General features: G+C 35.1%; 1 protein-coding gene across 4 annotated transcripts in view; it reads left to right on the top strand.

Moving 5' to 3' along the window:
• LOC127786701 (protein kinase and PP2C-like domain-containing protein) overlaps window positions 1-23,077 on the top strand; it is a 70,253-nt gene that overhangs the window by 22,564 nt on the left and 24,612 nt on the right. For all 4 annotated transcript variants that reach the window (XM_052314307.1, XM_052314304.1, XM_052314306.1 and 1 more), the window contains exons 6-10: window positions 1,638-1,689; window positions 19,323-19,860; window positions 20,579-20,648; window positions 20,752-20,971; window positions 21,119-21,223. In XM_052314307.1, the coding sequence (XP_052170267.1) occupies window positions 1,638-1,689; window positions 19,323-19,860; window positions 20,579-20,648; window positions 20,752-20,971; window positions 21,119-21,223 (985 nt within the window). The remainder of the gene's footprint in view (window positions 1-1,637; window positions 1,690-19,322; window positions 19,861-20,578; window positions 20,649-20,751; window positions 20,972-21,118; window positions 21,224-23,077) is intronic.

Raw genomic sequence — 23,077 nt, 5'->3', positions numbered from 1 at the left:
AAGTGGAATATGTGTGTTTCTTGGTCCTAATCTAATTGTTTGGAGCTCTCGGAAGCAAGCAGTAGTGGCCCGATCAGTTGGTGAGGCTGAATATAGAGCCATAGCTCAAGGAGTAACTGAAATCTTATGGCTGCAATCTTTGTTTTCTGAATTGGGTTATAAGTGTGCATCTACTCCTATAGTTTGGAGTGATAATTTAGCAGCCAAAAGTATTGCTGAAAACCCAGTATTTCATTCTCGCATCAAACATATTGAAATTGATGTTCATTTTGTTCGTGAAAAGGTTGAAAATGGTATTGTTGACATTCGGTATGTGCCTTCGTTGTATCAGTTGGCTGATATCTTTACTAAGGGACTGCCTAGTAGCAGATTCAAGTTTTTGTGTGAGAGACTTAATCTCAAGACGTCACCTATACAATCAGTCTCAAGCTTTGATGACTCTATACACAGGCAACTGGACAAAGGATAGTTACAATTGAGGGGGAATGTGAAAGGAAGCTATGTTTTGTTTTTATTGTCTTTTACTCTGTTTATATTTTATCTGATTGTTAATCTTGGTAGTTAGCTTGCCTGCTTTTTCTCTCTATTGTGTGCGCTTTGTGTTAGCGCACATTATTAAAGATTGTTGTGTATAGCTGCTGTGTATATAAGTAGCATTCATTCTGTTTTTCATTATTCTGTTAAGTTTGAGAATAATACAGCTCTCGTATTTTCTTTCTCATTGTTAGCCCTAGCTTCAATCTCTTGTTTGTAAACTTTTACATATAGATGACAAGACCATGGATAGAGATGGATGGATGTCTAGAATTCATGTAGACAACCCCACCTTGTGGGGTTAAGGCTTGTTGTTGTAGGACTGGAACATCAATTCTCTTTTATCCATCACGTGCTTTTGATTTAGAATCTTCTTTTTTGCCAGCCAATAATTTTTCTTGATCTGAATCAGCTTTGCTAATCCCATTCATACCTTTTATAGAGGCTTCCTATTTTTGTATATCAATAGATTGGAATGTGTTGGACAAATAATTATATCAATATTCAATTTAACATGTATAAGATTTAGGATTCAGCCTTTTCAGGAGGACAATCCTTGGTAGCAATGGTAAGGTTGCTCCTTTGAGACCAAAATATCACAAGTTTTGTTAAAACAGCCTTTTTGCAAATAACCAAGGGAAAGGCTGTGTACAAATGCAACCCTCTCCCAACTCTCATAGGAAGCCTCGTGCTTTAAGATATATGATTCAGGCTATAAAAACATATCAACCTTTATCCCACTAAGTGGGATTTGTGATTTAGGCTGTTTGATAAAATAACTTATAAAATATGTAAGTGTTATCTTTCTATACAAGATCAGTAAAATAGTCTAATAAACAGAAAAGATAAAACAAATTATTGCATCATGGAAATTTAAACTAGTGTACTTTGAGGAGTCTTAGATAATGTCATGCATCATTAGGGATTTGTTCTAGATAGGACAGACAGCTTGAATTGGTTGCTTATTGTCTTACCTTGCATCCTCTTACCTTGTGGAAGTTGGAATTTGTTACATTTATGAACTTCTGCAACATCATTTATTTGAAGAAGTTTATCCTTTTTAATTATATAAGAACTCAAAATTTGATTTTGATGTGTTGCAGTGAACTTCTTACTGGTGTTGTTCCATATACTGATCTTCGAACAGCAGTGCAGGTTTGACTTTAGTCTTTATCTGTTTTATCCCAGCTTTTATTTCTTACTATTAGTGAAATATTTTGATGCAAAGCTTTATTTTAATAATTTCTGTGATTTCCTCAAAATCTTTTTTGGATTGTTCCACTTGGTTATTCTCCTTAGATAGAGGAAATACATAGAAAAGCTAAGCTATAAACACAAGTTTTCTGATTTATGGATGTATTTTATTCCTGGTTCAGTTATTGTTTTAAACTTAAATTCACACATAATTAAATTCATACATGGCTTAAGTTTGTTACTTAGATCTCCGTAACTATGTGTATCACAAGGAATAATAAGCAAGCTAATTTACATTAACTTTGTTCTAATTTTTCAGCTAATAAAGTTGAAGGGCAAGCCAAATAACATTGTTTAGTTTAGTTTTCATTGAAATGAAAGACATTTCCATATCCTAGAGAACATCATGAAACATTACTAGAAATCCAAAATGTTTTTGTTAAAATATTTTGGAACACATGGAAATGGCATCAAAACATTGTGAAACAATATTTGTTTCAAAGATTTATTTTGATTTATCTTTTTCATTATACAAATACAATTGTGAAAGAAAAAAGAAATGTTAGGACTATTTTAGTGGTGTAAAACATTTTTAGTTTTCACAATTGTATTTAGTGGTGTAAATTTAGAAAACTTGTTTGATTGTTAAGCACAGAGAACTATTTGTGTATCTTGAAAATTGGAAAACGTGTTCACATTGTTTACATAAAAAATGTGTCTAATTCTTATGTAATGCAATTATCTTGTTATTAATAATATGATTATAACATTAAATTATTAATAATAAGAAAATTATTATTGCCAAGACAACATTAATGATATTTCTAATGTTATAAATTTGATTATAATAATTTATTAGTAATGTCACATAAGATTAATATTATCAATACAATAGTCATGGTATTGTTGGTATACAATGTTGAAATTGTTAACTAGCATCTCATGTAAAAATTTAACTTGTTAGATTGAGGGTCAACTTTATCATTTATATTATTATATTTACTCTCAACATGCCCCCTCATGTATAGTTAGGTTTCACTGCATAATTGGTTTAAACACGTGAACAATTTAAATATTGGGTTAGCAGGGAGTTTTGAGCTAAAAGACCTTTGTTTTCTTTGATACTATGTTGAAATGGTTAAATATTGGGTTAGTAATGAGTTTTGAGTTAAAAGACCTTTGTTTTTTTTGAGAGATAACGTTATCTTTTATATTATTATTTTTCTCTCAATGTACAATATTAATGCTAATAATCATATTGGTTATAAATTTTAATTATTTTATTTAATTTTAAAAATTTGATAATACTAGTATTGTTGTTTTTATTAGTTCTACTATTTGTTATATAATAATTTTTTAATTAATACAACTATTTGTAATACTAGTATTGTTGAAATTGTTAATATTACTATATTCACTATTAGTTCTATTTAAAATTATAATATTCTTTATTTGTCAATTTTTTAATTTGTTAATATTTTTACCATTTATATTGATATTAATATCAGTATAATTAATATTGATTTTTGGTTGGTTGGAAATTCATATTTCCTATTTGGAAAACACGGAGAAATTATTCACTTTTTCTGATGGAAACAGTGGAGAACATCCTTAATATGTTTTCTAGAAAGTAGTATACAACTGTTGGAATTGTTGTATGGTGATGTAGGTAAATTTAAATTTTTTTTGCACATCAGAGATCCGTAACGGAATACATAAATACACACACTATATACATTTTGGGTATTTAAGCAACATGATATCTCATCTAATGAACTACAATAAAACACATACCTGTAGTCTAATGTCAAGTGGAGTGTAGAAACTATTTCTACACTGAGATTGATTCCACCTCAAGTCGTGGTGGGTCTAGTTTGTCCACACTTAGCAAGCTACTCAGTATCACGTCGCAGTCCTCGTCCCGTGCTAGCTTGGGGATGTTGATCCACCAGCACTCATGTGTCTCCTCGGCCTTTTCGGAATTTCCATGCGCATAACACTTATGCTACTGTAAATCTCAAAAGTAGAAACGGAAGCAGAAATTAACAAAGCAGAAGTGAAGACTAACCCTTTGTAAATTCCTCCCCCAATTTCTCCCAAATCCGCCTCTCGAATTTGCCACCCACATCACCCTAGCCACTGACACGTGGAATCCACCATCTATAGCTTTGGCAACAAAATGGTCGACCGGTTCCTTAGAGGCGGTCGATTGATTTCCACCAAGTGGAAAAATGGTTGACTAGCTCCCTTAGCTTGTTGCAGTCGACCAGTTGTGCTGAAGTAATTGACATCCCTAGCTGTTTCCGAAGAAACCGCCACCTGATTTGCTAACTTTTAACGAACCAAGTCTTTTAACACTTAATGACATCCAAGACACAACAGGTACACAGTGTTGATACGAGGTGCTACACTATATGGTGTGACTTTCTAGGTTCATTGCCCACTAGCAAACAGATAGTGCCTAAACTTTTTATCAGCATGATTAGATGATATCTTAGGAAACACTTTCTTTATTAATCATTCTGCCTTAGGCAAGGACTTTCCCATTACACTAAGTAGACCACGTAGGACTTTCATCTCATCAATAACGACAAGGGAGACAGATCCTATCCTTGAACACCTGCTTCCGTGCACCAACAATATAGAACCACATAGAGGAGCGTTCCCACCTTGCAATTGGATGGTTCAACGCATTAACAAATCTCTCACACCAATACACAAGACAACCATTTCAGTTCAAGTCTAAGAATTAGTTACACAATCATAACTTGATGACAAAATCATTATCCACAATGCCATGAGATCAATCATCAGTGTCACATTCAGTGAGTTGTTCTCCAACAATCATCCACGAGTCTACTAGAGACATCTCCATATCATATGACATGTGACTCACTACCCCGAACTATTAGTATCTTATACTAATCAAGATAGTAAATATCGTGCCAGTCCATAATTGACTAATTAGAGTCCCTATCTGATTAATCTAATGACTAGAAATATTTAAGAAATCCCATCACTAGAGAATCTCGTCACATATTCTTAACAAATTTAAGAATAAGACTCTCAAATAGGAAATCTAGGGACTCATTCATATAACAATCTGTATATAACAAATTGGAGAGTTTAATGAATGATGATAAACTTGTCTTTTATTAATAACATATACAAAGATACATCAAATGTATTTATTATATATGTTAGACGTCATCTAAATCGAGTATTAGGACACAACACTTGCAACAACACAAAGTCACCATCCTAAATATGTTATGTAACAAATAGTATAATAACAACATATAAAGGCTTTATCCCACTATATGGGGTTGAAAACATGAATTCTAGTTCTCTAGTAATTTCTATTTGTGACCTTATCTTTTGTAAGGTAGTTATAACTTCTAACTGATAATATAAATCTGAAAAGCTGAAAACAAAGTTCTCTATTTTCTATTTGGATAAATTTCTCATTTGAGCATGTTTTCTTCAATTTTTAGGGAAGACGATTTTCAAACAACATGACATGTTTCAACAACTAAATGGCCCCATGCTATTTGTCAAATTGAGAAAATGTAAAATAGAGAAGAAACAAAGTAGAAGAGAAATCAGGTCACTATTTCTCTTTCTTTATTATATGTGCAATATATATATATATATCTACGGTAAAAGAGCCAAATAAGCCAATGCACTTTGGCCTCGGGGCCAATTTAGCTGATTGTACTTTAAAAAAGGTCAAATAAGCCACTATACTTTTAGACTTGGGGCCAATTTGGCCATTGTACGTTAAAAAGTGTCAAAAAAGATTGCACTTTCAAATTTGGGTCCACACTAGCCATTATGGTTGATGTGTTTTTAACTTCATTCCATGGCATTTTAATTCTTTTAACAGCTTCCACTCTATTCCCAATCAAAATAACCCATATAGTCACAAACATTGTTGAGAAATATAAGAGTGTGCACCCAAGAGGAACCGGGGGGGTGGTTGAATTGTGTGTTTCAAAAACTTTCTTGATTTGATAAAAATTCTATACAAAAACTGTTTTTGAGTTTTTTTTAGCTTTGAAAACAATGGTGTAGATGTAAATAGAAAGTGCTCAAAATATAAAAGTGAGAGATGAGACAAGCACACAAGATTTAGAGTGGTTCAGCTCAACTAGACCTACTCCAAAACCTTGGCTCCTCATCAAGGATTTTTGAGAATCCATTACTTAGTGCCTATTTAGAGAGGCGAGCACCATCCTCTATTATAGTAGTTTTTGTAAGGCTTAGCTATAACCTTTTCCAAGCCTTTTAGAGGGATGAAGCATTAACCCTTACAGTAGTTTGTGAGAGTAAGATATGGAGCTTGCTCACAAGGTAAACAGCTCTCAAAAGAATATGGAGTAGAAGCTCACAAAACGAATAACCCTCAAAGGAATATGAAAGAGAGATTAAAAGGGATTTAATGATACAAATGGAGAGTATGAATGATAGATAATGAAAGCTCTCTACTCTCTCTAGGTATGAAAAATTTGAAAGTAGATGAAAAAACAAGATTGAGGATTTCAGCTCAACTTTTTCTTTTTCTTTCTTTTCTTTCTCATTCTCCTCAAGAGAATTTTCCCATCAAGTTAGCTCTCTTTTCTGTTGTCTTGATACACTTGTTATTTATAGATTTTGCTTCTTCAATGCACATGTCAATTTGTCCCAAGAATAAAAGCTTTAAAATCTGTAACCTGCAAGAACATTCCTCTTTTTTGTCTTCCCAAGGGTTAGTAATTCATTTTAAGTTCAAATATAGTTAATCTTGATGAAAGGATGTTCAGACAGCTGTTTTGAAGATTTGAAGGAAAAACAGTTCGTATCTAATGTAGTCTCAATGACTATATTTTTGAATTTTCAGAGATTGTTAGTTGAGTAAGGCAGACTATTACTCGAGTGAGATATAAGGTTACTCGAGTGCTTCTAACATTTAGTTGATTAAGTATAACATTACTTGACTGCTCAACTAAGATTATAAGATGCATTAGTCATTACTTGACTAAAAAGATTTGTTACTCAACTAAAAATTATAATACTCGATTACACGCATTTCTTAGTCGATTATTTTTTTAACCACTTTGCTATTTCAATATATTACTCGATTATGCAATTGCAATACTCGACTAAGAATTTCATTACTCGATTAAAAAATTTCTCTTAGTCAATTAAATATTCGAGTACCGCTTGGTCCAATAATTATTACTCAATTAATGAATTTAGTTACTCGACTAACTAAGATGTTACTCGATTAAGAATAACTCTTAGTTGATTAATTTCTTAGGTACCTTTCTGCCAGAGTATTATTACTCAATCAAATGATTATGTTACTTGACTTAGCAAGATGTTACTCAATTAAGGAATAACTCTTAGTCGATTAATTCATTGAGTACAATTTTGTCACAAAATAATTACTCGATTAAAAATATATGTTAGTCAACTAAAATATCTCTTAGTCGATTAACTCTTTGGTCACTCGATTACATTGCTTCATCATCATTCGAGTAATGTAAATGAGTAATCAATTAATGTCTTCAGTGTCTTGACTTTACTCGATTACAAAGGGAACTTAGTTGAATAAAATGCATGTTACTTGCCTGGAATATCTCCTTACTCGATTGAGTTTAGTATGTTAGCTAATTAATCTATTTAAACCTTCAAACCCTAGTATACCTAGCTCGATTAATAATATTCATTACTCTAATAATGTTTGAAAGTTAGTTAAAACCAACATTCCCTAACATAATTACTCGACTGAGATGGATTTTTACCTAAGTAAAATGTATGTTAATTGATTAAATTAGACATATTACTTGATTAACATCCTACTTTTAGATTTTATCTTTTAAGCATATGTTTATTATTCTGAAGCACCTATTTTAAGTCCTTCAAACACTTGAACAAATTCTTAACCTCTAAGTTCTTCAAGTGTTTTTCGACATCATTAAATTTAAAAAACATTTGAATAAATTTATCAGAACATTAAGAACCTTAAGTACTTAGTGTTTTTCCTTCTAAACATCAAATAGCCCATTTGAACTCCTTAAAGAACTTTTCAAATAATTTTCTAAAACTCAAGTATTATTGAATGAATTATATCACTTGAGTATTCATTCTTAAAAAACTTTATATTAAAATGATTTTTGCTCAATTTTTAAACTTTAAGAATTAATCTTTCAAATTTCCAAAACATTTGAGTGACTGTATAATTTTCATTTATACATTCTTTTTGAATGAGTGCAACAAGATTGAGAACTCAAGGACTTGATGTTCATCAAATATTCAATTTGAACATTCATATGCATTGAAAACACATTTCTTTAACGTTCATATGTACTCGAGTAATGCTATTCTAATACCTGATTGATGTTTTAATTTGAGCTTACTTTATGTTTTACTTGATTAACACATGTTTGAACACCTAGGATATCATTCTAAGTCATTTAAACTGTTCAAGTATACTCTAAGCACCACAAGTCATTTGATTTCACTTGACTGCTATGGACACTTAGGTTAATCCTTGAAAATCTAGAATAACATATTAAGGTTGTGAGAGTGATTGGGAGAGAAAAACTTGAGAGATTAGCCTCTCAATTCTATTATTTATAAGCTAATTACAATCAATGATGGAGTTAATCATGGAGATAATTACAAATCATGGGAATAATTACAACCTAGCTAATTATCCTAATTATCAGCTAATCATCAATTAACTATATATACATTTTGTACATGGAAGAGAATAAATGTAATAAATGTCACACTTCCTCTTAAGTTGGAGCATATATATCATATGTGCCAAGCTTGTTACAAATGTAGTTTATTTGAGGGCCTCTAAGTGACTTTGTGAAGGTATCTGCTAGTTGATCATTGGAGTTGACAAACTTAGTGACAATAACATCTTTAGCTAGTTTTTTTTTCTAGTAAAGTGATATTCAATCTCAATATGCTTGGTCCTTTCATGAAATACTAGATTTGAGGCGATATGGAGTGTAGTTTGATTGTCACACACAAGTTTCATGGGAGACGCTCCACACAACTTTAGTTCTTGAAAAAGTTGCCTGAGCCATATAAGCTCATGTGTTGCATTAGCCATGGTTCAGTACTCTCCTTCGGCACTTAACCTTGCTACCACATGTTGCCTTTTGCTTTTCCAAGAAACCAAATTACCTCTAATTAGAACATAGTAGAGGGAGATCCTGCCTAATCAGCATCTGAATAACACCAAATCTCTGAATGTCCCCATCCTCATAGAGCAATCATTTCCCTGGTGCACTCTTAATATACTTCAAAATACGAAGAATAGTATCCCAGTGAGTCATATGAGGAGTTGAGAAATTGATTGACCACACTCACAGCGGAAAAGATGTCTGATCTTGTTATTGTGAGATAATTCAGCTTTTCCACCAGTCTCTGATATCTCCCAGGGTCTAACAATTTCTCCCCCTAACCTTGTAGGAGTTTGACGTTAGGATCCATTGGAGTGTCGACTGGTTTGGAATCAAATAGATCAGTTTCTTCTAGGATATCCAATGTGTACTTTCTCTGTGATATAGAAATACCATCTCTCGACTGAGCCACCTCAATACCCAAGAAGTATTTAAGCTAGCCCATGTCTTTAGTTTGAAAGTGTTTGAACAGGTGTTGCTATTTGCCTACCTGATCACTCCCAGTGATGATAATGCCGTCTACATAAACCACGAGGTAGATGCATTGTTGTGATGGTGAGTGTCGATAAAAAATAGAGTGATAGATTTCACTTCGGGTCATTCCAAAGGCTTGAACTATAGTACTAAACTGGTCAAACCATACTCGCAGAGATTGTTTCAATCCATGTTGTGATGGTTGCTCCGTATATACTTCTTCTTGTAAGTCACCATGAAGGAACACATTTTTAATATCAAGTTGGTGTAGTGACCAATGATGCATAGTAGCCAGAGAAAGGAATAGATGAACAAAGGCCATCTTGGCCACTAGAGAGAAGGTATCACTGTAATCTAACCTATAGATCTATACCCTTTAGTGACCAAACACGCTTTGAGGCGATCAATGGTTTTGTTGGCGAACAGCTACTTCTTTCCTATTGGTTCTTCTTACCTATTTGTTCCTATTTGTTCTTCTTTCCTAATTTAGTGCACACTGATATTATGCACGATTAGTGTAATTGATTTCCTTAGGTGCTCTTTCCTTATTTGCTTGATTGCTTTGTTCAATTGTATATTCTTTTCCTTTTGTATATATTTCCTAATGTAATCTAGATATCATCTAATTAGGAAAATTCCTAATTAGACTTAGGAATGTTACCTATTATGATAGGCGTGTATGTGTGTAAAGATGATTAGATTTAGAGAGATCTAGGGCACAAGAGAAAATAGAAGAACGATCTCAAAGATGAATAATATTTCAGCACCTTACAATGAAGCTCGCTGAGCTTATATACCAATGCACCTAACTACTATAACAGAACAATTAATACATCAAACTAACCGCCTATGTTAGATAAACACATAACATAATAACAACTAATTATTCTAACAGAAATAGGCGCTCAAGTAATCTCTTCAACATTTCCCCTCAAAGTAGACTTCTCTTGGAGCCTTCGTCTAGCAGTTAATTCTTTAGAATCAGCTCTACTATCAGCAACCACAGTAACCATGGGAGACTGCTGTAAACATAACTTGTCCACCAATTCTTTAAATCTGCTCCGTGGTAATCCTTTAGCGAATACATCTGCAATTTGATGAGTAGTAGGCACATATCTAATCTCAACTTGATTCTTCTCCACCTTTTCACGAACAAAATGGATATCAATCTCAGTATGTTTTGTACGAGCATGAAAAACTGGATTTTCAGCCATGCTTTTGGCTGCTTGATTGTCACTCCAAATAATTGGAGTATGCACACATGAATAACCCAATTCACCAAACAAAGATATCAGCCACATAACTTCTGTCACCCCTTGAGCAATGGCTCTATACTTAGCCTCCCCAACAGATCTAGCAACCACTGATTGTTTCTTTGAACTCCAAATGATTAGATTGTTACTAAGAAAGATACATAGCCCATTGGTTGACCGTCTAGAGACTCTACAACTAGCAAAGTCGGCATCCGTGTAAACATTAAGAGATAAATCTGTTGAAGAAGGTGAAAAGAAAAGGCCAAGACCAATTGTACCCTTAAGATATCTCAATAGCCTTTTACAAGCCAACCAGTGCTGGTGCTTAGGATTAGCCAAAAACTGACTAAGTTTATTCACTCCAAGGGCTATATCAGGCCTTGTATAAGTAAGGTATTGTAATGACCCTATTAGTGTTCGATACAAGGCTGGATTAGCAAATACATCACCTTCATCAGTTAGAGAAACAACCGAATCAACTGCAGTGTCACATGGATTACAATCTGACATTGCAGCCTTCTTTAACAAATCTAGCACATATTTGGACTGAGTAAGGTAGAGACCATTGCTATCTCTATATGCTTCAAACCCTAGAAAATAATTAATAGATACTCGGGTTTTTAGAGCAAAATGAGTGTCAAGATCATGAATACAAGCTTGGACAACAATTGAATCTGAACCAGTAATCAATATATCATCAACATACACCAAGATAAAAATGACAAAGGCTGAAGTTCTTTTAATAAACAATGAAGCATCTGAAACAGCCCTTAAGAAACCCCAAGATTGAAAAGCATGTCTTAACTTGGTGTACCAAGCTCTAGGAGCTTGTTTAAGTCCATAAAGAGACTTTTTTAGTCTGCACACATGAGAAGGACACTTAGGACTGACAAAACCTTCCGGCTGCGACATGAATACTTCTTCTTCAAGATCACCATTTAAAAATGCATTATTTACATCAACCTGTTGTATATCCCATCCAAAAGTCACTGCTAAAGAGAATAACACCCTAATAGTAGGTGCTTTAACAACAGGATTAAATGTTTCAGAATAATCAACACTCGGATTTTGAAGAAAACCTTTTTCCACCAGCCTAGCTTTAAACTTTAGAACAGTCCCGTCAGAATTATATTTAATTCTGAACACCCATTTACATCTAATTAGATTCATATCATTAGAAAATGGAACAAGTTCCCATGTATCATTTTTCTGCAAAGCTGCAAACTCCTCCTCCATAGCTTTAACCCATCTTGAGTCTAATAAGGCCTCATGGACTATATTAGGTTCTAAGGAACTCATCAAGGCTTGAGGAGAGGTGGTTAAAAGTTGTTTAGTCTTGGACCTTGTGACCATAGGATGAATGGAGGGAGCTAGAACAGTTGTGAACTTAGAAACCGAAATTAATATGCTGGGAGAAGAGTGAACAGGTTGAGACGAGGTCACTGGTTGGCTTGAAAAATTATTAGAATTTACAGAATTGCAGATAGATTCTGGAAAATTAGAGAACTGTGCTACCCGAGGACAAGAAACAGAAGAAGAAGAAGAGGAAGAATTAGGAAGCGATTGAAAAATCAAAGTAGAAGAATTGTTTGAATTTGATATAGATGACAGAGAAGACGAGGAAGAGAAAAGACCTTGAAAAGGAAACTCATCAGGATTGAAACTGACATGCCTAGAAACATAGATTTTTCCAGAAGGATGCAAACAAATATATCCTCCTTGAGTATGGCTATATCCAAGAAATATACACTTGATTGTGTGAAAATCAAACTTGTGCTTGTTATAAGGTCTCAAGTAAGGAAAGCAAGCACATCCAAAGGGTTGTAGTAACAGATAATTTGGTGTTTTCTTATAGAGAGGTTCAAATGGGGTACAAAACTGTAATGAAGAGGAAGGCAACAAATTAATAATAAAAGCTGCAGTTTGAAAGGCCTCTTCCCAGAATTTTAATGGCATATGAGCATGAGCAAGTAGTGTAAGACCCATTTCAGCTACATGCCTATGTTTTCTTTCAGCTACACCATTTTGTTGGTGAGTATAAGGACATGAAAACCTAGGCTGTATTCCATAACTTTGTAGGTTAGGTAAAAAGGCTCGAAATTCCCCCCCATTATTAGTTTGGATAGCTTTAAGCTTGGTTTGGTGTTGATTTTTAACAAGTTTATGAAAACTAATAAAGGTAGGTAAAGCATCTGATTTTAATTTCAATGGATATAGCCATGTGAACCTTGAGTAAACATCAACAAAGATAATGTAATATCTGAATCCTTTTAACAGAAATAGTAGGAGAAGGACCCCAAACATCTGAATATATCAACTTCAATGGCCTTTTTGCAGTAATATTATGAGAAACAAATGGAAGTTGGTGATGTTTTCCAAGTTTACAGGAATCACATAAGAGCTGAAGAAGAACACGGAATTTGAATTTTATTAAGAATCAATTTCAATACATTGTAAGTAGGATGACCCAATCGAGCATGCCACTGCTGACATGTCTTATTGTACTGAACTAAACAAACATTAGGAGACAGTCCATGACTAAATGGAAGCTGTGGTTTACAACAATTGGAAGAAAATTCAGTGCATTTATTCGTAGATGACGAATTAGCAGTAGTTGTAAACGACACTGGATGAGAAGAATTGATAGATTGCTCAGGAATGCTGGCAGCTTGATCAAAAGCAGGAACCAACTAATAAAGACCATCCCTATAATTAGTTGTTATTCTGTTATGTGTTTATCTAACATAGGCGGTTAGTTTGCTGTATTAATTGTTCTGTTAAGTAGTTAGGTGCATTTGTATATAAGCTCAGCGAGTTTCATTGTAAGGTGTTGGAAATATTATTCATCTTTGAGATCGTTCTTCTATTTTCTCTTGTGCCCTAGATCTCTCTAAATCTAATCATCTTTACATGGTATCAGAGCCTGCGACTTGCGTCAATGGCTTCGAATCTAGATCAAAATTCTTCTTCCTCACTTTCGATACCTTCTTCCACCTCGCTATCCTCATCTTTGCAGTCGGATTTCTCGTTTGTAGCAAAGGCGTTTAGCTTTATACCTATCAAGCTAGACTTGAGTAACTATATTTTTTGGAAAACACAGATTCTTGCAACGATTCGTGCCTTTGATTTGTTGCCGTTTTTGAACAAGTACTTGTAGCCGTTTTTGAACAAGTCGCCTCCTCCTCCTAAATATGTGTCAGATCTGACTGGTGATGGTGATGATCCAGTGGTTAATGTGGATTATATGAATTGGATGCGGTCAGACCAATTGCTACTCGGCTGGTTGTTCTTCACCATTGACAAGGAGGTGCTTGCGCAGGTGATTTAATGTGAATCATCTGCCGAGGTATGGTCTGCTCTTGAGAGTTTATATTCTCGCCAAATTATAGCAAAATCTTTCCAATTAATACAGCAAACTAACTGCCTATGTTAGATAAACACATAACAGAATAACAACTAATTATTCTAACAGAAATAGGCGCTCAAGTAATCTCTTCAACAATGTGTATATATTGGCTGCTGCTTTGGTCGGAAGAAATTAGATTAGAGATTATTTTTTTATCCTTTTAACAAGTTCCATCAGGGCTAATCTTGGGAGTAAAAATCCATCCACACCCAACAGTAGCCTTTCTTGACGGAAAAGGGACCAGGTCCCACGTCGCATTAGAGTGCAAGGCTTCCATCTCATCAAGCATAGCTTAACGCCAACCAAGATGGGATAAAGCTTCACCTGTATCTTTAGGAATAAGGCCAGAAGAAAGACTCGAAACAAAGGCACAATAGGTAGGTGATAGGCAGTCATATTTTAATAAATGATAAGTAGGATAAGGATTGATAGTAGACCGTTTTCCTTTGTGTTGGACAATAGAGAGACTATCCATGTCTAGATCCATGGGAGGAAGGACGTTTGGTGAAGAGAGTGAGTCCGCATGGGTCGGTGCAGTCGGTGGGTTGGCACCGATAGTAGGACGAGGACAACAATGGTACGTGAGAAGAGGAGGATCGATGGAAGAAGAGACATGCGAATCCTCTAAAGACAATGAAGGAGAATAAAAGGGAATGGGCAACACTTGATCAATGTGTTGTGAGTCGGGTTGAGCAACTGGAAATGACTGTTGTTCAAAGAAAGTGACATCAGCAAACATGATGTATTTGTGTAACTTAGGAGAATAACATTTGTAGCCCTTCTGTAATCAAGAATAAGCCAAGAAAATGCATTTAAGAGCCTTAGCAGCAAGTATGTCCTGTCCAGACAATGCACAAAACAAACATAACCAAAGGCATGAGGGGGAAGGAAAGAAAGTGGCTGAGTAGGAAACAAAATACGGTGAGGGATTTGATCCTGCAGAACAGAAGAAGGCATGCGATTAATAAGATAAAAGCCAATAAGAACTGCGTCACCCCAGAATTGAGGAGGAAGATTAGCATGCAATAATAGAGTTCGAGCAGTCTCAGTCAAATGAAGATTTTTCCTTTCAGCTACGTCATTCTATTATGGAGTATATGGACAAGAAAATTGGTGTAAAATGCCCTGAGTAGTCATAAATGTTGTAAATTGAAAGGAGAAATATTCTGGAGCATTATCACTACACAAGGCACAAATGGTTTTGCCAAACTGAGTCCTTATTTCAGCACAAAATGTTTGAAGGTTTTGCCAAATTGAGTCCTTATTTCAGCACAAAATGTTTGAAATATGGCAAACAATTTTGAACAACTTTTCAATAAGAAGAGTCAAGTACAACGAGAATAGTTGTCAATGAAGGTAACAAAGTAAGAAAAACCCAAAGTAGATTGAACATGACTAGAACCCCATACATCCATGTGAATAAGATAGAAAAGGGTTTCATCTCTATTGGAGACGCGACGGGGAAAATGACTACGAGTGTGCTTTCCACGTTGACTAGACTCACAATTGATAACAGATAAAGAGGATAAACTTGGAACCAATTTCTTGAGTTTAGAGAGACTCGGGTGACCAATTTCTTGTGGCTAAGGATCATCCTAGAAGATTTGAGGATCAAGATTCAAGGTCCAATTGGGTTGTTTTGTGACAACCAATCAGCTATTAGTATTGGTCATAATTTTGTTCAGCATGACATGACAAAACATATAGAAATAGACTGATACTTTATAAAGGAGAAGTTGGATGCAGGTCTAATTCATATTCCTTATGTTGCATCTGAGGAACAAGTGGCTAACGTGTTAACTAAGGGGTTGACAGTCTAGAGGTTTGAAGATCTAATATGCAAGTTAAGAATGATAGATATTCATTCTCCAGCTTGAGGGGGAGTGTTGGTTCCCGAAGGTTTATCAAAGAAGAAAAGCTATGTTGGTCAAAATGTGTCTATTTAGAGGTTTCCAAATCTGGAATAGGATACTTTCCTAATTCAGACTTAGGAAACTTTCCTAGAGATGTACGTATGTATCTTTCCTTTCTTAATTATTATAGGTTTCCTATGTTGTATCCTTTCTCCTCTATAAGAGGACTTATCGTGTACATATGTTGATATCAAGAAATTATTCAGTTTCTACAGTTTCAAATTACAACAATTTGTGGTATGCAAGTTAAACAAATTCCTATATGGGTTGAAGCAATCTCCAATAGCATGGTTTGGAAATTTACCAAAGTCATGCTCAATTTGGGATACAAACAAAGCCAATGAGATCATACACTATTTCTAAGACATTCAGTTGCTGGAAAAATCACTGTTTTGCTGGTTTATGTTGATGATATTATAATGACAGGAGATAATTTGGAGGAAATGGAAAGCCTAAAGCAGTGCCTAATAAAGGAATGCAAAATTAAGGAGTTAGGCAAGCTGAAGTACTTCTTAGGTATTGAAGTAGCTCACTTTCAGTAAGGTATTTTCATATCCCAACAAAAATATGTCCTTGATCTATTAACTGAGACTGATATGCTAAGATGCAAGCCAGCTGAGACTCCTATTAAGCCTAACCATAAGCTAAGTAATTGTCCAGATGATGCAGCAATAGATAAAGGTCTCTACCAAAGATTAGTTGAGAGACTCATTCATCTATCACACACCTGACTTGACATAGCATATGCTATGGGAGTAGTTAGCCAGTTTATGCACAATCTTAAGGAAGTACACTTGAAAGTTGTGCACATAATTTTGCATTATCTAAAGGGCACATCAGGTAAGGAAATTCTATTACCCTTGAAGTCTATACAAATGCTGATGATGCAGGATCAATGGTTGATAGGAGATCAACATCCGGGTATTGTACTTTTCTAAAGGGAAATATCGTGACTTAGAGGAGTAAGAAGCAGAATGTGGTGCCAAGATCAAGTGCAGAGGCAAAATTCTGGTCTATGGCACTTGGGATTTGTGAATTACTATGCATTAAAATAATCCTAGAAGATTTGAAGGTTAAATGGAAGGATCTTATGGAGCTATATTGTGATAATAAGTCAACTATTAATATTGCACACAATCCGGTGCAACATGATCATACTAAACATGTGAAAGTCGACAGACACTTTATAAAAGAAAAGATTAAAAGTGGTCTAATTTGTACTCCATTTGTGCCTATAGGAAGTCAGCTGGCAAATCTACTCACTAAAGGCCTTATAGGAACATCCTTTCAAAGGTTAACAAGCAAGCTGGGAATGGATGATGTACATTCTCCAGCTTGAGGGGGAGTGTCGGGAAATAAGGAATAATTTTCAAAATTATAAGATTTATGAGTTATTTGTTTTCTTATATAGTTATTGGTTTGTTTTTCAGTTGTATTATCTGTTAGTGAGTTGTGTTATGGTTCACAAGTTGTGTTTGTTTTCAAATTAGTGGTTCGGTAGTGGATCCTTATTTTAAGGAAGTGGGGAGTGCTTCTCCTAAACTGTATATATATTGAGGTATGGGCTGGAAATAAAATCAGTTTTTTCCTTGCCAATTCATAACAAGTTCCATTCGATTTATGTTGAGTAATTTGAAGAGAGTAACTGTCAAGAGACATTGGAGTGGCTGGAACTGGTGTAGCTCTAATTGGATTTGGGACAGTGGTGGACATCTCACTGGCTGCTTGGTTTCCAGCCATTACATGCACCCTAAAATTCTACAATTGGTAGGTTTGGGAAAAGGACTTCTGCCACAGGAACTAGTGGCTCTGATACCATGAACAGAAAATAGCCCAAGTGACTAGAAGGTATTTTTGGAGGCTAAATGAGAAGTAAGTTTTCCTCGCACTGTATTGAACTTTAGGATGGAAATATATACACAAGCTATCCTAAAATATCTCCTAAAATACAGGGATAGAATACAAACAAATTTAAACTACATTCAAATATTACAGATAAAACAGAACTTTGAATTTAGTTAACTGATCTCTTTCCTTCCTTTTTGAAACTGATTTATCTCTTCTTCCTCTTATCCTTTTAGTTTGTAATTCCCCTATATTTTCTCCCATAACAACCTTATCTCTTTGCCTCCCGTCCATAACTTAAAACTTATTCTTTTCTTATCGATCTTCTTCAACACAAACCAAAAATATGCTTCAACCTACAGTCTTTCTCCAACTCTTCCTCTTCTCTCTTATAAACCTTTTTTTCTTCTCACTCTCTCTATTTTTCGTCTAATCACTCTGCAACATATGAATCCTTATAGTTTTAGCAAGCAGGGCATGGTTAACATCCATGCTCCAGGGTTGGGGGTGGGGGTGGTAAATATAGTAAGCAGATATATTTACCTAGCTGTAGTGGTTGATTGTAGCTTGATTCTAGGATCTAGATTGATCCTAAACTTGTATGAATTAGCCTCATTCTAGGATCTAGATTGATCCTAGACTTGATTATTCATTGACCTCTTATACTTTTGAATAGGTGAAAAAAAAAGGAACATTGTCTTCCTTATTGAGAATTCTTTCACTGCATTCTCATTTTTCATTGTGTATTATATTCATATCAACATGTTCATGCATATATTGGTATTCTACAGAGAGTTTAGCTGCTCATGGATTTAATTTTTACATTTAATAAATTATGGAATTTGTCTAGAGTTCATGTTTTGGATCCGACTAAGTTTTACGTTGGCTGTCGGCTACCTAACACAACCCTCCTCCTTTATCCAGGCTTGGGACCGGCAGTGGATAGCATCCCCAGGCGGAGATGAGTGTAGCAAAGATGAGGATGTTAAGATGGATGTGCGGCCATACAAGAAAAGATAAAATTAGAAATGAAGTTATTCGTAATAAGATAGGAGTAGTTCCAATAGAGGAGAAGATGAGAGAGACTAGACTAAGATGGTTTGGTCATGTGAGAAGGAGACCAAGAGACGCTCCTGTGAGGAGAGTTGATGAAATGGAACAATTAATCAAAAAAAGAGGTAGAGGCAGACCTAAGAAGACTTTGAGGGAGACATTAAAGTTTGATATGAAATGTATGGATCTCAATGAAGATATGACAAAAGATAGAAATACATAGAAGTCTAGAATTCATGTAGCTGACCCCACATAGTGGGATAAAGGTTGGATATGTTGTTGTTTATTTAATAAATTATGGAAAAGGGGTTATGTTCAAGTTTGGTTCTATGGACATCCCTACTGCTTTACAGATCCTCTTACATGTCAAACTGTCATTAGTAAATACCCCTTAAAGGTTTGACTTGCTTACTTTCTTTTCAAGTATGGTTGTGCCTTATTTGTGCATCATTCATTCTACTGGCAGGCCCACACCGTGCTGGAGATGAAATATACTGAACAGCAACTTACAGCAGCAGTTGTTTCTGAAGGATTGCGACCTGTTCTTGCTGGAATTGGCTCAGGGGCACCTACAGGTTTACTGTCCTTGATAGAGAGATGTTGGGATGCAGATCCCCAAAACAGGCCGCCTTTTGCTGATATAGTTTTGGAACTTATTTCCATTTTGGAATGCAGAAAGAGGGTAGGAGATGAAAATAAGGAATTTGCTGAACCTTCCCTTCTTCTTGATGAGGACAACTCAAGCCTTTTAAATTATCAAGAGAATATTGACTGGTTTGCTGAGGGTGAAAACATCGCAAAGAGGTCTTGTCTTGCAGCTGACTCTGTTTTTCAAATTTGGCCTGATCCTTTATCAGATGCTTCGACACACTGTCCAGTGTTGTCTTCGGGATCCTTTGCCACTTGCGGTAGAAGGGAGACAATGGAGGACACTCACTTTCTTATGCCCAATATATGCAGTCAGAAGGATATCCATTTGTTTGGAATCTTTGATGGGCATCGAGGTGTGCTACAAGAACTACTTTCACCTCACCGTGTGGGATTACAATAATAATTAATAACTCCTCAACAATTTGCTTGGGCATTGTTTAATGAAATCAGGACCACATTCCTTTAGAGAGGTCTATAGATCAAAACACAGTTGTTTGGAAGTTACCTGTACAAAAAAATCATTTACCCCTAAAGAAAAAATCATTATGACCTTAAAGCTTGAGAAGGGAAGGTTTACAACAACCTTTTGGTTATTGTCATGACATACCATATCTCTAGTCATTAGTTGCTCTAGTTCAATAGATATAACAAGATAATATACAGGTGCAGCAGCTGCTGAGTTTTCTGCTTCCATTTGTTTGGAATCTTTGATGGCCATCAAAGTGCATTACAAGAACTTCTCTCACCTTGTTGATATGTCTGGGACCACACTAAAAGGAAAAATATAATTTTTAAGTTTAATAGGGACCATTTGGGTGATTGCAATAATAACTCCTCAAGAATATGCTTGGTCATTGTTTCATTAAACCAGGACCACATTCCTTTAGAGAGGTCTATAGATCAAAACACAGTTGTTTGGAAATTACTTGTCAGAAAAACTCATTTACATCTAAGAAAAATTCATTAAGACCTCAAAGCTTGAGAAGATAATATTTACAAAAGTCAAAAAACATACTATATCTCTAAGCATTAGTTGCTCTAGCGCAATAGATATAACAAGATACTATACAGGTGCAGCAGCTGCTGAGTTTTCTGCTCGAGCTCTACCAGGATTTTTGCAATCCCTGGGTTCTGCAAAAAGGTACCTTTGATCGCATAATTCTTTCTTTGTTTTTAGTTTTGATACATGCATGTCTTTGTTGTAATTTTTTCTTTTCTAAATTTTGTATTTCATAATAATGCAGTCCATCCGATGCATTACTAGAAGCATTTGTCAATACAGATGTTGCATTTAGGAATAAGTTGGATTCCCATTGTAAATCTAAGGGGGTTGTCCAGAAAGATTGGCATCCTGGTTGCACAGCCCTTGTGGCTCTTTTAGTACGGAATGAGCTTTTTGTTGCCAATGCTGGTGATTGCAGAGCAATACTGTGCCGAACATCCACTGCTTATCCTCTAAGCAAGGTGAGAAGGAGCTGGACTTATCACAGCTGGTTCAGTAGACATTTTATGAGAATGACAGGCTTTTTCTAATGATTTGAGTTCAAAATATATCCTTGGCTTAACTAGGTGATTGAATTGTTCTCCAACTAATTTAACGTGACTCTGTAGGATCATGTTGCAAGTTGTCTTGAGGAGAGAGAACGTGTTATCAAGGCAGGAGGACAAGTCAAATGGCAAGTTGACACATGGCGAGTTGGTCCTGCTGCTCTCCAGGTTTTGTTCTTGCTTTTTTGATAATTCTGCTTGGTGCCATATCAGAAAATTTTGGCTGTTAACCTGCTACTGTGAGGAGTTGTTGATATAAACCTATCCCTTTGACCAAATTCATTTTTCCTGGAGATTGAGTTTTAGTTGATTGGTTTCCACTTCATTAAGTTATGATCCATCAACATGTAATGTCTAGGCCTCATCCATGTGATGTCTATTCTCTAATTTTCTTTTGGCCTTTGGCTCCTCTGAAATAGTAAAATAATCAATAAAGACAGACAAAATGAGCATGTATGATGCTGTGTAGATAGGAGCTTGGATGCATTTAATGTATTGACAGACCTCAACTAATTCAAACATTTGTATGTTGGAGTACTTATGAGAAGTTTAGATGAATTACATCAGCATATTATTAAAGTGCTATTAGAAATCTAATCAGAGAAGTAAAAGGGACTGGGAAAACTTCTAGAATCCTTAAAGACATTGCACCGGGGAAAGAATCTTTTTTTCTTTTTTCTGTTTTGATAGTTAAGATAAGGAAGAATTTCATTAAACCATCTCTTTTGATCCATTGAATTAGAGGGCTAAATTTCTATTAACGAACTCCTAAGCAATTTAACTCTAGAAAGATAGGTTTACTGTAAGAGCTAGATAGAAAATGAAAAGAGAATCAAAACTTTGGAAACTGAATTGAATGCATATTACAGCAAGAGCAGTGAGATTATATACTGTGACTGTCATTCAACAACTGGCATGTCAGTAACGAACAAAACACTGGTTTTGTTTTCTGCTTGTAACAAACAAACTGCCTGCCACATAAGCTAAGAAACTCAAAATAGACTGTAACAAGAAACTAAATAGCCTCTCCTTCTATACTCTACTTCCTGTATCCTTCATAATTAGGAGTAATATTCTCCTTAACATTCCCCCTCAAATGACATGTGGTAGCTTGCATAGAAGCATTGTGCTCTGCTTGCTCTTAGTCTCAAAATCTTTTTAATTCCCCTTCTCAGCACTATCCATCAAAGGAAACTGAGGAGAAATCTTCAAACATAACTTGTGACACAAAGATAAGAACCTATCCTGTGAAAACCCCTTCGCAAAAATATCTGTTGTCTGATGCTCAAATGGCATATATCTGATCTCAATATGTTTAGTCCGAGAATGAAAATAAGATTTTCAGCCCTTCAGTGCAGTATTGTCACACCACAGTACTGATGATTTGGAAAAGGATAAGCAAGCTCAAGAAACAAGACTTTAACCACAACACTTCTGTTACTACTTGCTACTTGAGCTAGAGCCCTGATAAATATTTCTTAGAATTCCAGATAGGTAAATTTGCACCCAAATAGACACACAAACCACTTGTAGATTTTTTGGTAATCTCACATCCAGCATGATCTGCATTTGTGTATACCTCAATATTTAAGTGAGGTGAGGGAGTGAAAAGAAGTCCCAGTCCAAGAGTACCTTTAAGATACCTTAGTAGTATCTTACAAGCTTGCCAATGTTGCTGTTTAGGAGTCACAAGAAATTGACTTAACTTGTTTATTGTAAATGCAGTATCTAGGCTAGTATAGATCAAATACTGAAGGGAGCGAACAAGTTTTCTATATAAAGTAGGATTAGAAAAGAGATCTAGGCTAGTATAGATCAAATACTGAAGGGAGCGAACAAGTTTTCTATATAAAGTAGGATTAGAAAAGAGATCACCCTCATCAGTAAGCTGAGTACCAACCATAAAAGGTGTAACACTAGGTTTACAAGTCTCCATACTAGCTTTGACCAACAATGCGTCGTGTACTTGGACTATGTGAGATATAAGCTTGAATTCCTATGATCTTCAGATCCTACATAATA

The sequence above is a fragment of the Diospyros lotus genome, chromosome 12 (assembly GCF_014633365.1).
Source record: "Diospyros lotus cultivar Yz01 chromosome 12, ASM1463336v1, whole genome shotgun sequence".
Classification (NCBI taxonomy): Eukaryota; Viridiplantae; Streptophyta; class Magnoliopsida; order Ericales; family Ebenaceae; genus Diospyros; species Diospyros lotus.
Note: the sequence above shows the minus strand (reverse complement) of the source record. Positions and strands in the feature narration are given on the sequence as shown.